The sequence below is a fragment of the Bos mutus genome, chromosome 4 (assembly GCF_027580195.1).
Source record: "Bos mutus isolate GX-2022 chromosome 4, NWIPB_WYAK_1.1, whole genome shotgun sequence".
NCBI lineage: Eukaryota > Metazoa > Chordata > Mammalia > Artiodactyla > Bovidae > Bos > Bos mutus.
Window position 1 is genome coordinate 80,658,540 of NC_091620.1, and position 16,460 is coordinate 80,674,999.

Sequence of the window (16,460 nt, forward strand, 5' to 3'; positions counted from 1 at the left end):
TATCAGCTCTATGGATTAAAGATAAGACTGGCTCTGTAACCACTATTCACCACTGGAATCTAAGCATTAAGGCTGGTTACCAGTTCTGACTGATATACAGGAAAGCCTCCCTTTCAGTAAATCACTTGCATCAATAAGCAGTGGGGATTCATCAGGGCAGCTGCAGCTGCCCATGCCCAGTTAATGAATAATGAATAGAGAGAAAAAGATGCTGAGCCTTCAGCCAGTTATAATTTTTCTGGTCAGGGTGTTAGGTCACGCTGAACTGTAAACAATGAATTCAGTTATGATGCAATATGAACACCATCCAGTCTCCTGAGTTAATTGGTTTAAGCTGCTGTTTTTCTCCTTGAGGACGCTATGAGTCAAAGATGCACTGAGTAAATGAATAGAACTGAACTGGAAATATGAACTGGATGACACTGAATATATGACACTAAAATGATACTAAGGATTTTGATATAATATTTGTACATATGCTCTATTGAATCCCAACAACAAGAAAACAAAACAAAAAAAAATTATAAAGTAATGAATAGCATATTATCCCCAGAAAAAAAAGATGAGTTCAGCTAATCATGTCTGATGAACAAATAAAAGTTTTCTTCTAAATTCAGAAGATTTCTCCAGGTCGTCAAGTAGTTAAAATTTTTAACTCCTTAGATTTACTCTATGGAAAAAGTATAAAATGGATTCCTCAGAGGCAATTTACTCAATATATTAAGAAAAGAATGTTTCACAGTTAATATAAAAGATACAATAACATTAGTGGTCAGAAGAAACTTGAATGAATAATTCTATTTCTTAAAATTAGATGCACTGTTAAGTCTCCATGTGTTCTTCTACTACAATTATGATAAATAAAATAAAAAGAAGAAACAGTCTGGAATAACCTGACTTTGGTGGCAGGGAAAACAGTAAGCAACTGAAACTGTACAATAACACAGGGGAAAAGTTTAAAAACACATAGGGGATATTAAAGCAAAAAATACATACCTTTTATAAATATGATGAAATGATTCAAAGATAAATACAAATATGAAACATAACATTGAACTCAACTGTCAAAAAGGGATAGTGAACACTGTAGTAACTTGCATATTAAAATTTAAAAGCAAAAATAGGCATTTTCAAATAAAATATAAAGAGGATGAGATGGCTGGATGGCATCACTGACTCGATGGACGTGAGTCTGGGTGAACTCCGGGAGTTGGTGATGGACAGGGAGGCCTAGTGTGCTGCGATTCATGGGGTCGCAAAGAGTGGGACATGACTGTGCGACTGATCTGATCTGATCTGATACTGAGGTTGCTGATGAAAACTACAATGATAACGTTTTGTGCTTAGTCGCTCAGTCATGTCCGACTCTTTATGACCCCAGGACTGAAGCCCATTAGGCTCCTCTGTCCAAGGGAATTCTCCTGGCAAGAATACTGGAGTGGGTTGCCAAGCCCTCCTCCAGGGGATCTTCCCAATCCAAGGATCAAGCCCAGGTCTCCCGCAATGCAGGTGGATTCTTTACCATCTGAGCCGCTAGGGAAGCCGATAACATTAAGTAGGAATACAGGATCTGAGGATATTCTCAAAATGAAACTGATGAATTTTTATTGATAGTTTGCACGCTGGATGAATGCTCATGACTCACCCATCCAGGACCTAGCCCACAGTGAGCATGAAAGCCATCACAACCATGGTACAGGAAAGTGTTATGAAAAGAGCTGGAAGCTGATGTAAACTCCGTAAGCAGTATAAATTTGCAAATTATTAGCATTACAAAGAAATGTAATACTCTAAAACATATACATATCTATTCTATATATAAATATGTAACCTAAATTTTAGGGAGTGACAGAGAGCGTATTTTCTCTACTAAGGGACTGTGAAATGGTTTCTTACATATGAAAAGCACTGTGTGATTTCAAATAGTCTGAAAGTTCAATATAGCACTCCCACTGGAAAGCACATAGTGGTATATATGCATTGCATTATGAAAGATTTAAATGAGGCCCATCTATTTCTTAAAAAATTAAAAGCAAATTTTTATATTGTGAAGATTATGACAGACAAACATACTTAAAAAAAAAAACACTTTCAGGGCAAAATAAGTTTAAAAAAAATTGGTAGCGTAGACCAGATGTTATCCTTGACATCTGAGGCCAAGACTAACACCTTACAACTAATGTACACAGAGCCCAGACTCCAGGAAACCAAAACCCTACCATATTTATAAAGAAATGAAAACCTCTCAATGGCTCACAGACTCCAAACGACCTACTTCTGGCCTGACTCTTTATCCACGTCCCCTGCCCTGTCCTCCTTGATCATCATGTTCTTGCTGCCCTGGCCTGTTTTCCTGTTCCTCACACACATCATGCTCCTCCTGGTTTAAGGTCCTTGTGCTTGTTGTTCCCATTGCCTGGTATGCTGTTTCCTGGTCTTTTTTAATAGTATCAGACTATTCTTCGGATCTCAGCTGAAAAATACTCTCTTGGAGATTTTCCCATCTAAATTACTGCCCATAGAATCATGGAAATATTACATCACATTTATCACCTTAAGAGCAATGCAGATGTGACTGACTTTACGGAATTTCACATTAAGTTTTGTCAAAGATTCATTAACGCAAAATTTAAGTCATATCCTAAGATATAACCTCAGGCTATGTCTTAACATGGACAGAATTTGGATAGATGGATAGATGGCAGGACAACCCTTTCAAGATAAAGAGAATAAATTAACAGCTATGTATAAAATGTCAAAAAAAGGATAAAGAGTGGTTACATAACTGCTTTGGTGCAGTTGCCTCTATTTCCATTCTGTCTTACATAGATTGTACCAAATTTGACTTTAGAAGCAATAATTTTACCACATTTTATTTTCAGATATCTTTTAAAAATCAAATTTGCAACAAAGCTCATTCAATGATCAGAATTCTCTGAATTAAAATCAGAAATTTGTCATCAACAAATTAATATTCAAAATGGTGTTTAAGGACTCATGGATGTGTAAGAATGTTCAGTTCAGTTTGGTTCAGTCGCTCAGTCATGTCCAACTCTTTCCAACCTCATGGACTTCAGCACGCCAGGCTTCCCTGTCCATCACCAACTCCCAGAGCTTACTCAAACTCATGTCCTTTGATTCAATGATGCCATCCAACCATCTCACCCTCTGTCACCCCTTCTCTTCCTGCCTTCAATCTTTTCCAGCATCAGGGTCTTTTCAAATGAGTCAGTTCTTCCCATCAGGTGGCCAAAGTATTGGAGTTTCAGCTTCAGCATCAGTCCTTCCAATGAACACCCAGGACTGATCTCCTTTAGGATGGACTGGCTGGATCTCCTTGCAGTCCAAGGGACTCTCAAGAGTCTTCTCCAACACCACAGTTCAAAAGCATCAATTCTTTGACGCTTAGCTTTGTTTATAGTCCAACTCTCACATCCATATATGACTACTGGAGAAACCATAGCTTTGACTGGATGGTGGACTTTTATTGGCAGTGTGTCTGCTTTTTAATATGCTGTCTAGGTTGGTCACAGATTTTCTTCCAAGGAGCAAGCACCTCTTAAGAATGTTACCAGCCATTTTATCTGTCCCATGTTTGCTGTCTCACTACACTAAAATATAGTCATCACGAGGGCAAGAGAACTCATTGACATTGTTCAGTTGTGTCACCACGAGGGCAAGAGAACTCATTGACATTGTTCAGTTGTGGCCCTAGCACCTGGCAAATTGTTTAGAACTGTATCTGCTTGCCCTATTTATACTATTTGTTCAGTGAATAAATCAACTTGAATCTATATTTCTTACTCCCCAAATTCATGCTTTTTCTACTTCCATCTGAAGAAAGAACAAACACTGGAAGCAGCCCAGTAAATTTACAGACAGCACCTAAGTCAGGAATTCAGTTTCTCATTCTCATTCCAATTCTTTGTGTTCTTGCTATGGCTCCTCAGGGTTTTTTGTTGGTGCTTTTTTGTTTGTTTCTCTTTTTAAAGAAACAGGGGAAAATAAGATTTGTAAGGCTACTTCTGGCTCTGAAAATTATAATTCTGAAATCTATGAACTTTAACTTAAAGTGAATTGTTTCCAACCTTTCTTTTCCTAAATGTCATGTAACTACAAAAACATGTAAATGATGGAAGGTGGGTATAAATAAGCATTTACCAAAGGAGTCTCTTGGTTTCCAAACCCCTTGGCCCAGAGAATTTTCATTTTATTTTATGATAATGCATTCACAACATAGTATAGATATCAATCAGTCAAAGAGACATTGTGTAGGTGAACATAGCTTAGAATATTAGCTGGGCTTTTCACTTCAATTTCACAAGTAGAATTACTTCAATTACTTCTCTCAAGTGACAACCAAGACTTTTTCTCTGTGAAGAACTTAAAATAAAACTTAATATACCATGTGTCCATGGTCCCCAAAAGAATTCATAGGAAGGGTGGAAAAAAACATTTGAACTTACAGTTACACCCATTTTGAGTAAATAAGAAAAATTAAATGTTATTAATATTTACTAAATGGAGTGACATTAGCACTCCATCTACTCTGGCCTTACTAAATGTATGTGAGTTGGTCTCAAGTCATCACTCACCCTCCAGGTACAACAGGAGAAAGGAGAGCTTACTTCCTACAAAGTCACTTTCAGTGCACACTTTATGTGTTAATCACATCACAACAAACTGTGGAAAATTCTTCAAGAGATGGGAATACCAGACCACATGATCTGCCTCTTGAGAAATCTGTATGAAGGTCAGGAAGCAACAGTTAATACTGGACATGGAACAACAGACTGGTTCCAAATAGGAAAAGGAGTACGTCAAGGCTGTATATTGTTACCCTGCTTGTTTAACTTATATGCAGAGTACATCATGAGAAACACTGGGCAGGATGAAGCACAAGCTGGAATTAAGATGCTGGGAGAAATATCAATAACCTCAGATATACAGATGATATCACCTTTATGGCAGAAAGTGAAGAAGAACTAAAGAGCCTCTTGATGAAAGTGGAGAGTGAAAAAGTTGGCTTAAAGCTCAACATTCAGAAAACGAAGATCATGGCATCTGGTCTCATCACTTCATGGCAAATAGATGGGGAAACAGTAGAAAAGGTGACAGATTTTATTTTGGGGGGTTAAAATCACTGCAGATGGTGACTGTAGCCATGAAATTAAAAGATGATTACTCCTTGGAAGAAAAGTTATGACTAACCTAGACAGCATAATTAAAAGCAGAGATATTACTTTGCCAACAAAGGTCCATCTAGTCAAGGCTATAGGAGAAGGCAATGGCAACCCACTCCAGTACTCTTGCCTGGAAAATCGCCTGGATGGAGGAGCCTGGTAGGCTACAGTCCATGGGGTCTCAAAGACTTGGACACGACAGAGCGACTTCACTTTTGCTTTCCACTTTCATGCATTGGAGAAGGAAATGACAACCCACTCCAGTTTTCTTGCCTGGAGAATCCCAGGGACAGGGGAGCCTGGTGGGCTGCCGTCTATGGGGTCACACAGAGTCGGACACGACTGAAGTGACTTAGCAACAGCAGCAGCAGTCAAGGATATGGTTTTCCCAGTAGTCATTTATGGATGTGAGAGTTGGACTACAAAGAAAGCTGAGCACCGAAGAAATGATGCTTTTGAACTGTGGCATTGGAGAAGACTCTTGAGAGTCCCTTGGACGGCAAGGAGATCCAACCAGTCCATCCTAAAGGAGATCAGTCCTGAATATTCATTGAAGCACTATGTTGAAGCTGAAACTCCAATACTTTGGCCACCTGATGCAAAGAACTGACTCATTTGAAAAGACCCTGATGCTGGGAGAGATTGAAGGCAGGAGGAAAAGGGGACGACAGAGGATGAGATGGTTGGATAGCATCATCAAATCAATGGACATGAGTTTGAGTAAGCTCCGGGAGTTGGTCACGGACAGGGAGGCCTGGCGTGCTGCAGTCCGTGGGGTAGCAACGAGTCGGACATGACTGAGTGACTGAATTGAACTGATGTGTAAATTTACTTCCTATTTTCTTAGCTACAACCTACTCCCTATGTGCTACCAGCTGTAATTAATAATGACTGGAGTTGAAATTCTAGTAACGGAAGTTGCCCTGAACAAAGAGGGAAGGACAGAGATGATGCTTCCATTGCCAGCACTAGCTCTTCTTACCAGACAGAAAAGTGATTCAATGGATTCAACCAGTAAACTAGTCAAAAAAGCTAACATTATCAAGAAGATGATTATAAATATGGGCTTACATTTCTTAGTACTGTATTGGTAACAAATCCCTGTGTTCATGTGGCCTGCTGAGGTATTTCCAGTGGTAATACAAAGTCATCATAATCAAAGGCATTTAGCAAGTAAGTATCTAGATAAAACTTTTTGCTTTTTTCTGGCAATTCTTATTGTGAAATGCCACTTAAACCAACACTTCATAAAACTTCAGTTATCTTAAAAATTTGGAAATCGCTTGGGAGGTTTCTCAGCATATCATTTCAGGTGTGTTTGTGTGTGTGTGTTTACATATAATTTATAAGTAAATAGGTGATCTTTTTAAACTGATATGTATATGCAAGCAAGAAAAGGTTGAAGAAATCATTCAAAGCAATCCGGTCCCCATAATTATTTACCCAATGTTGTAGATAGGGTGAATAGATAATGCCTACATAATACCACCAAATTTTCCAAACTTAATTCAGTGAGTTCTAAGTAAATACACCATACACTACCTTCTGTAAAGGAAGAATATGACATGTGGAATCTGAAAGAGAATTATGCATGCCACCACTCCAAAGCAGCTTAGGACCAATGTTTTAACTATCCTTGCAAAACCAGCACATACACAAGTGTACAAAGCATTACAAAAATATTAAACCAGACTCAATTTTTGGAAGAAGGCACCAAAAACACACGGCACTATTCCTACAAGAAACAGAATCTGAAATAATCTTCCTTATTATCAGTCTTAACAGTTCCCCCTCCCAGGAATTCTAATAAGGCTATATTTCACACAAAGGTGCATGCATTCATTTTAAGGTGTTCATGGAAAATACCACTGGGAATGATGGATCAGATCAGTGAAGATTTCTGATTTAAAGTCTAACCATCTTTTTTAATCACAGATTTTATTTTGCCTACTTGCAAGTCACTGTTAATAACAGTCAAGGATGAAGCTGGCTGGATAAATACAAGCCATATACATCAAAATTAAATATGGAAAGAATGATGGATAGGTATAATAAATTAAAATTTTAAATCAAAACCATCTTCAAAAATTTTAATTGAAAATCTTGATTTATAACAGCTCCATCACAGGGTCCTTCCTGTGCACCGCGGATGCCCATGGCATATGCAGGGCAGCACAGCACAGTGACACGTGGCTCCTGCTGTGCATCACTCTGACTGCACTTCATTCAATTCTCTGCTCTTCCAAATACACATATGTGATAGGGGACAAGTCACTTCAGCTCACTAAATTTCACTTGGTTTTTCTGAAAATTATTTAAATAATAGTATGTGCCACAAAAGATGAGTGTGAATGATAACATTACCTACAAAGCATTTATTTCCTAGTTTAGAGTAAGTATGCGCATGCATGTTGTCACTTCAGTCATGCCCACTCTTTGCAACCCTATGGACTGTAGACCACCAGGCTGTTCTGTCCATGGGATTGTCCAGACAAGAATACTAGAGAGAGGTGCCATGCCTTCCCCCAGGGGATCTTCCCAACCCAGGGATGAAACTCAGTTTCTTATGCGTCTTGCACTGGCAGGCGGATTCTTTACCACTAGCACCACTTGGGAAGTCCATTAAGCTAACACATGTTTGAGTGACTATTATTTTATATATATTATATAATACAATTATAACTATTATTATAATCTAATCCAAACAAACAGCATTGAAAATATTCAAACCATTTATTTTGGATTCACACAGAAAAAAGGCAACTCTGATTATACCATTTATTTTACTAAAGCAATTAATATTCTATCTCTATACTATCTCCTATGAGGATTCAACAATAATCATTAGCAGAGCCTCAAATAAAGGCCACATACTATCAGATAATTTTAAAAAAAGAGAGAGAGAGAGAGAAACCTAGACTTTGATTCCTTCTTTAATAATTAGAACATATTTCATCATTGTTTGATACATACCGCTTTTGATTCATTCTAGAAGCAGACTGATATTTCCATAAAATAAAATGAATGATTGGCCTTTTAAAAAGACATTTAGAAAGGACATTAGGTTGGGATTAATTTTAATGTTAGACAAGGCCAGTAAGAAAATAAATAGCAACATAAATATGCAAGGGAATTCAGCAGACTAGCCAAATGTCCCAGATAGGTCACATTTTTAATGTAATCAATAAAATAAAATGTAGCAAATAAATCAACCTAATTTATTGACATGGGAATTCTGGGTTGAATTTATTTCATTTGGATTTCAGTCCAAAACATAGATCTTCGAATTAGGTTAATAAGGGTTTGCAATGATCTGCTTTCTCTTTGCTTGCTTTGGGAATTAAGAAAACAGTGCTGCATGCTAGCACAACTCAAACCTTCTGCAGAATCTACTTTGCTAAACCTTTAGCAAAGTTAAGGATTTACTGGGACAGATGTCTCTAAGAACCTAAATAAACTTCAAAACTAAGGAGAGGGCAGTTCCTCATTGGCATAGTGGTATCTCCACCCATCAAAACTAAGGAGAACCTGAATGTGGAATTTCATAACTAATTGTTGCATTGTTAGCTATTTTCCATTTTATTTAGACATTTAATTATCTTTTCTAATTGGGATATATACCACTCACAAGGACTTTACAACAAATTTCTGCATTGCAGTCACATGCATTTCTAAATGTGTTTTAGAGGATTCTATTTCAATTTTTATTTTGTTAAGCATTTTCTTAAGTTTTTCACACAAATATAAGGATATTCTTAACAATAAAATAACTCAAATTAGTACTCTTTAATTATTGTTAACACACCCACATGCATAAATGTTTCCCCATGTGGAACTAAAATCACTTCAAATCAATATTAAATGTATTGTAAAAATATAATTACTCATTTTAAAAATTACACTCACTAATATTTCTAGACTGCCTACTGTAAGACAGGGAATGTTAATTTTCACAGTGACTGTATGAGGTAGGGATCACTGTTACCTTTATTTTTCAAGCCAAGAGGGAAAAACAGAGAGGTTAGGTGACTGCCAAATCACCAGGCTAGAAAACGGCACAGCTGGGATTCAAATGCTTGCAGTGGAACTCTGGAATAAAGTCTCTTAAGTATCATACTCTATTTCCTCCATATAACAATGTACTGATAATAATTACTGATAGTAATTACAGGTATAATTACTGATAGTAATTATACATGTATGTATTGTTATTAATTGGGGAAAATAGTTTCATATGGAAGAATTTAGGAGTGAAACATATCTCTATTTTATCTTAAAATATTTACACAAATACTAGATACAGCAACTATGGAGACTCGGTTTACTATTCTTTCTTTTTTATATTTAAAACACTTTTCCTGATAAAAAGTTAAAAATTAATCTTACATTAAAACATTCTATGCACATTAATGCTGTATTCTCTTTGAAAATGAAATTCAGCAATTTACTTTTATTAAATGCAAAATTAGACAAAATTTAGTTCAATGGACTAATAGGCTTGATTTCACATTTCATAAAGATTCATAAAAACTTAGCCTATCAGATCTCTTCAGTCTTAGAACCAAAATTTCTGATCTTATATTACTTGTAGTAACTGCCTACAAATATTCTAACTCTTATTCTCAACTTGAATCAGTTTTAGACATAGGGCAAAGCAGACTGTCTGTCTTTACTTAGTCCTCATGACTGAACCAGAGGCTAACAGGAAGAAGGAACACATGAGAGTACAGGAAGGAACAAGGTCCACTCTGATCCCATCTTCAAATGTCTATATTAAAAAAAAATTAATTCAAAGACAGTCCATAGTCAAAGCCAGTCTTGCCAATCCTCTCTTAATCTTGTTTCCACCCAACCTTGAAGCAAAACAAACTTTTTTTTTTCTACCATGCTTGCAAAGGGTTTCCTATTTACTTTGCAAATACAGCACCACCTAAAAAGTAAACAATCTTCATGAATGCTATGTAAGCAACTGGGGAACTGAAGCACATAATCAACTATCCAATTTAATAGCATCATGTCAACAATTACTCTAAATCATTAAAGAGAGAAAATGAGTAAGACCCTTATCTCAAGACACAAAAATTTAATAAAGATTATCCCTATATAAAAATACTTAAAAATACTATAGTGTATGGTATTAGACCATTAAAACCAAAAATGTGTAGCAAGTTATTTAGGGTACTCAGAAGAAGGAAATACCATTTGCTATCTAGAAAAACCAAGGCAGGCTTCAAGAGTAGGTAGTATTTGAATTAGTTTTTAAAGAATACTTAGCACAAAAACTGTAGGATATTATAATCAGGTAATTAGAGGAGAGAATATGCTAATATAACTAGCACAAGGGACAGAAATGATTATCTTACATTTCTAGCACGGCTATATACCTTATGTAACTTATGTCTACCAGGAGAATTGTGGCTAACCACATAACCAAATAATTTAGCCCAGTAATACTTACATTTTGAAGTTCCAAAGCAAAAATCTGTGTGAATGACTATAGTCATAGTTTTTATATAATATTACACAATCCTAAGGGACATTACTTTTACCCTTATTTCAGTCACCACTTTAGCTAAATCTGGCTGTCACTAAGTTTTTATTTTTATACCCAGAAGGTGAATATAAATAGCATTGATCTAGAGTAGCGTGGAGATTATAAAATGCCCCTGAGGAACTGTCTTATATCAAAGTCCTTGAAAAGCTTACAACGTGACAGCTCTCCACAAACTAATTCAGATGTAGCTAATAGAAAGTTACACTCCAAAGAGATAACTGATCAGCTTTAAATGCTTGCTTTACCTTTAAGTGAGGCCATGTATCATCATTATAATGAACAAAACCAATAGATTACACTTGAATATGTCATTCTTTATATTCAAATCTTAATTGGTGATGGACAAATAAAACAAACATGGAAGAAAAATAGGAACAATTAGTCTTTAACTCAACATAAACTTAAGTTATGGGCTTTTACATATGATTTACTTCTATTATGAAAGCTACTTTTTCCTCACTTCTATCTACTTTTATTCTACACACCATACCCTGCCTTCAAGACCTTTCCTTAAATGTTGGTGTGCTGAGGATTCTATCCCTGTATTATGTTAAGGCAATTCTACTTTATTTTTTATGTGTGTAGATGTGTGATATAGACAGAGAATAAAACAACAAGGAGAGTGGAATTGAGGCAAGCTGGAGAATGTATGACATCCAAAGGCAACAGCATATCAAAATATGTCTACAGTTAAATCTGGCCTATTTTCTATAGCTTCACATTACTGGCAAGATTTCAGCCCCTTGGTTTCAAAATCCACTCATAGGTTAAATATATAACTATTCCAGAAAATAGAAAACGTATTTAGATCTCAGATATTTATACCCCATTCAAACATATGAGGACAAATTTATTAATTGATAACACCATTTCAATATTTAGCATTCCAATTAGTTCCTGTGTTCATTAGCTATTAGATATTGATGTATGAGATTATAAATTCACATCATATAATCTCCAGTTGCCAATTTTTCATAATGAATATGGCTTTGTGGAATTTGAGCAATTAAAAACATGAAACTAAATTGGTATATGTTAGTTTCTCAGCCATACCCGACTCTCTATGACCCCATGGACTGCAGCCTGCCAGGTTCCTCTGTCTGTGGGCTTTTCTAGGCAAGGACATAGAGTGGGTTGCCATTTCCTTCTCCAGGGGATCTTCCCAACCCTAAGATGAAACCTGGGTCTCCTGCACTGCAAGCAGACTGTTAACTGACTGAGCTACCAGGGAAGCCCTAAATTGGTACATAGAAAAGTGAAATAAATAACATTGAGGGGTAAGCCAATTCAAATTAAAACAAAATGCCATTATGATTGTATAAACATTTGATAAATAAAAATATCATTACACATATAAAGTTGGAGGATAAGAACCAACTAAATCCAACCATATATTGCAAAATGTTTGGTGAGGGTGAATTAATTTCATCATCTATATAAGTCCAACTTCATCTGATAAGCAATAATCTTAAGAAAAAAATGTATAACCACTAAAAGTCCTAAAGTGAATATCCAAGTTCAGTGTTTACTAACACTTCTTAACTGTCTTTCATTTTCTTAAAAAACTAGGCATAAAACCACCACAGACCCAAGCAATCCCACTCCTACACATATACACTGAGGAAGCCAAAATTGAAAGAGAAACATGTATCCCGCTGTTCACTGCAGCACTGTTTACAATAGCTAGAACATAGCAGCAACCTAGAATGTCCATCGACAGATGAATGGATAAAGAAGTTGTGGTACATAAACACAATGGAATATTACTCAGCCTTAAAGAGGAACGCATTTGAGTCAGTTCTAATGAGGTGGATGAACTTAGAACCTATTATACAGAGTAAAGTGAGTCAGAAAGAGAAAGATAAATACCATATTCTAATGCATATATACAGAATCTAGAAAAATGGTACTGAAGAATTTATTTACAAGGCAACAATGGAGAAACAGCCACAGTGAACAGACTTATGGACATGGGGAAAGGGGAGGAGAGGGTGATGTATGGAAAGAGTAACATGGAAACTTAATTACCATGTATAAAATAGATAACCTATGGAAATTTGCTATATGGCTCAGGAAACTCAAACAGGGGCTGTGTATCAACCTAGAGGGGTGGGATGGGGAAGGAGATTGGAGGGAGGTTCAAAAGGGAGGGGATATATGTATACCTATGGCTGATTCATGTTGAGGTCTGATAGAAAACAGCAAAATTCTGTAAAGCAATTATCCTTCAATAAAAAATAAATTAATTAAAAAAATAAGGACTATATATTTCTATTGCAGAGAACATTTTGGTCACAGTGATCAAAACATATGCATTAAGAACTAAATAATACTAAACATAGCACAAAATGTTATAAGCATTGTACTATAAATGAGAATTTTTTGCTCCATTCCAAGTTGAAGAATTTGACTATATTAATATAAGTTTACTGTGGTGTTGGAGAACACTCTTGAGAGAAGAGATCCTCCTCAAGAGCAAGGAGATCCAACCAGTCCATCCTAAAGGAGATCAGTCCTGGGTATTCTTTGGAAGGACTGATGCTGAAGCCGAAATTCCAATACTTTGGCCACCTCATCCGAAGAGTTGACTCACTGGAAAAGACCCTGATGCTGGGAGGGATTGCGGGCAGGAGGAGAAGGGGACGACAGAGGATGAGATGGCTGGGTGGCATCACAGACTCAATGGACGTGAGTTTGGGTAAACTCCGGGAGCTGGTGATGGACAGGGAGGCCTGAAGTGCTGTGATTCATGGGGTCTTAAAGAGTCAGACATGACTGAGCTACTGAACTGAACTGATAGAAGTCACTCAATTGACGGGTAGATGTGGGCACTAACTTCAATATGCCAGGAAGCGCAAATTGAAGTTAAGTATAGAAACTACTAATTAACTCCCAACTAGTATTCTCTCTATTCTCTCTTTGGTAACGGAACCTTATATTTTATTTGTCTACATGCTTATGGGAAGGTGGGAGGAGGACGGGGAATTACACTGCACATCTTCTGGCAACCAGGTAACACTAGGAATTAAGTAGTAGACAACAGGTACAGACAGATGTGTCTTCTGTGATTTCCAGAATATGACCTTCAGTGCCATCTGAGTCCTTTCTGATGACAGAATGCAAATATCATTGCGGGTTTTGCAGCATCCGTTTTGGACCATAAGATGGAAAAGTTATTTTGAGGAAAGGAAAAATCATGAGAGAAACATTTGCAGGGCCTGGATTATAGAGAGTTGTTCTATCAGGCCTTGTACACAGAAAGTGCCATTAGAGAGGAATAATCTTTTGTTTTGCTTTAGCATTTTCAGTTTAGCATATTTCAGTCTCTCTGTAATAGCTAAACCAATATACCAATCATAAAACACAGTTCATTTTTCATTCACCATCTAAGGGTTTAAAAGAGCAATACTATTAACATATCTAAAGTACTTTAAACTACCCCAACAAAGTTATAATGAATTTTAAAATATATTATCTTACAATTGTTTACAAATTCTTAAAAATTTTACATGAAATGGCCCATCTCCAGCAAACCTGATGAAGTTAGCAGGATTTCAAGAATATGTAAGACTACAATGAAATTTTTGGATCACAGAATTAACTGTAGCACGCCTAAGATGAAAGAAAAACAGTTTGAATGTACATAGGTGTTAATGCTTATAAGCAACTACAATTTTAAAGCTGGATGGGAACATGAATCCAACTAAATATACTTCATGGTCAGATTGTTTAGAAAGCCATTCACCCTAGTCTAGTTAAGTTTAGCCTGTAATGTAATGTAAAACTTTTAATACTCACATCAAGATCATCCTTTGCATTGTAGTACACAACTTCATTGCTCTATAAAAAAAGGAAAAAGGAATGTTTTATTGATGTGATTAAAAACTTAAAAACATATTGGAGCAAACATTAAGTATATTTTATTCACATATGAAATAATAAGCCTCACATAGTATTCCTTTTATGATATATTCCACAAAGATGCATAAATATTAGCCAATATTTTCTACAAGAACATATTAAAACACTATATCAGTGACATTAGAAAACCACATCTTGTAATGGGGCAAAATATCTCAGTGCAAATCTGAGGTCAATTTGTCAAGAAAAAAATTGAAAAATCCTTAACACAATAATTTATACACACACACACACTCTCTCTCTCTCTCTGTCTCTTTCACCTAAATCATGAAATGATAGATAGGATAATTCTAGACAAGTGAATAACTGGCTTGTTAAAATTTGGCTAAAACCATGACGTTTAAAAAATATATATCAAGTGTTGAAATTATTCTTTGAAGAAAAGTGTAACTGCATGATATTGGCAGGAATTTCTTCAGCAGACTCAGATAAGGAATCAAGATTGTCTGTGAATTTAGACAGCAAAAATATCAGATAATCCAACACTCTAATGGTCTCATATTCTACTAAAGTAGCAAATGAGTGTTAACTTTTCAAGAATGAATGTGTGTGGACATTTTTACTAGCTATCAATGTTGCTGAATATGTCTTAAGTATAAATTATGGACATAAATTGTGTTACAGAGAAAAAATGGAAAGGAAAGTGGATCAAAGAACTATCAAGGAATTTTACATTCTTGTTCTTTCTATCTACAAGGCTAGTTCTATGCAATTTAAAAATAATACATATATACTGATTTCTTTTTTATTTCTTTTCCTGAAATGATTGTAGATGCATATTCTTCATCTTCTGTATGTCTTTTGTATTTTGAGTATCATGTAAAAGTGTACTTTTCTCTGTCTCTTAAACATTTACAAATAAGGACAATCCAAAAGTTGACTAACAAAAACACAATTGATAGAATTTTGTTTAATTACTTGGGGAAAACAGACTAAATTAGTGCTTCTTAAAGTATGTTCTAAAGAAAATTAATAGTTCTTAAAGATGTAATAGATTTTTTATAATCAAAATTATTCTAAGGTCATGATTTCAGAATAAATGATAAAGTTAAAACTGTCTCTTTTCAGCAGGAATTCATATAGCTTCAGTGTATGAATGCACATTATAATCTCCAAAAGAAGAAAAAAATTGAGATCTTGTTTTGTTTTGATTTGGGCAGGTCACAGATTCTGCCTATTTTTTGATTTGAGAAACATACTATGATAATGAAGATTTATAAAATACAGATCTCTCTGAAGACCAAATAACCAACCAAATACTACATAAATAAATATAAGAATATACGATTTGTAATACTGAATGAAACTTGGGAGTTTTAATTTCATTTAGCATCATTAACATTTTTAAAATTACCATTTAATATTAGTTTTTTCAAAAAGAATAAGTAGCTAGAGAATTTTCACACACATAAAACTTCTATATCCTGGAACATTTCCTACTTATAGCATTAGGTTTGTAACAAAGGTAAAATACACATCAGAACTCACCACATACATAAATCAAGAGAATCTTTGGAATTCTCCTGAGACTCAAATCCAATTACTAGTTTATTGATCCCTCATGGAGCCTTGTAATTTATACTTAGGAGACAATTTTCAATTTAGATTGTGGATTCTATCAAATGTTAAAACACTGAATATGTTTACTTCATTTTAGATATTATGTTTGCCAACTGAATACTTATATTTACCAAATTGGAACATGTGGAAAACAAGGTAAAATAGCATTAAATTTCACCTGGTTCAGTAGCATCCTTTCAACACTCATTCAATACCTATTTGTAAATACATCTGTGCCAAGA

At 35.5% G+C, this 16,460-nt stretch overlaps 1 protein-coding gene across 7 annotated transcripts in view; it reads right to left on the minus strand.

Annotated features, from left to right (window-relative positions):
* CACNA2D1 (calcium voltage-gated channel auxiliary subunit alpha2delta 1) overlaps positions 1-16,460 on the minus strand; it is a 524,891-nt gene that overhangs the window by 190,395 nt on the left and 318,036 nt on the right. For all 7 annotated transcript variants that reach the window (XM_005890243.3, XM_070369704.1, XM_070369702.1 and 4 more), the window contains exon 5: positions 14,536-14,577. In XM_005890243.3, the coding sequence (XP_005890305.2) occupies positions 14,536-14,577 (42 nt within the window). The remainder of the gene's footprint in view (positions 1-14,535; positions 14,578-16,460) is intronic.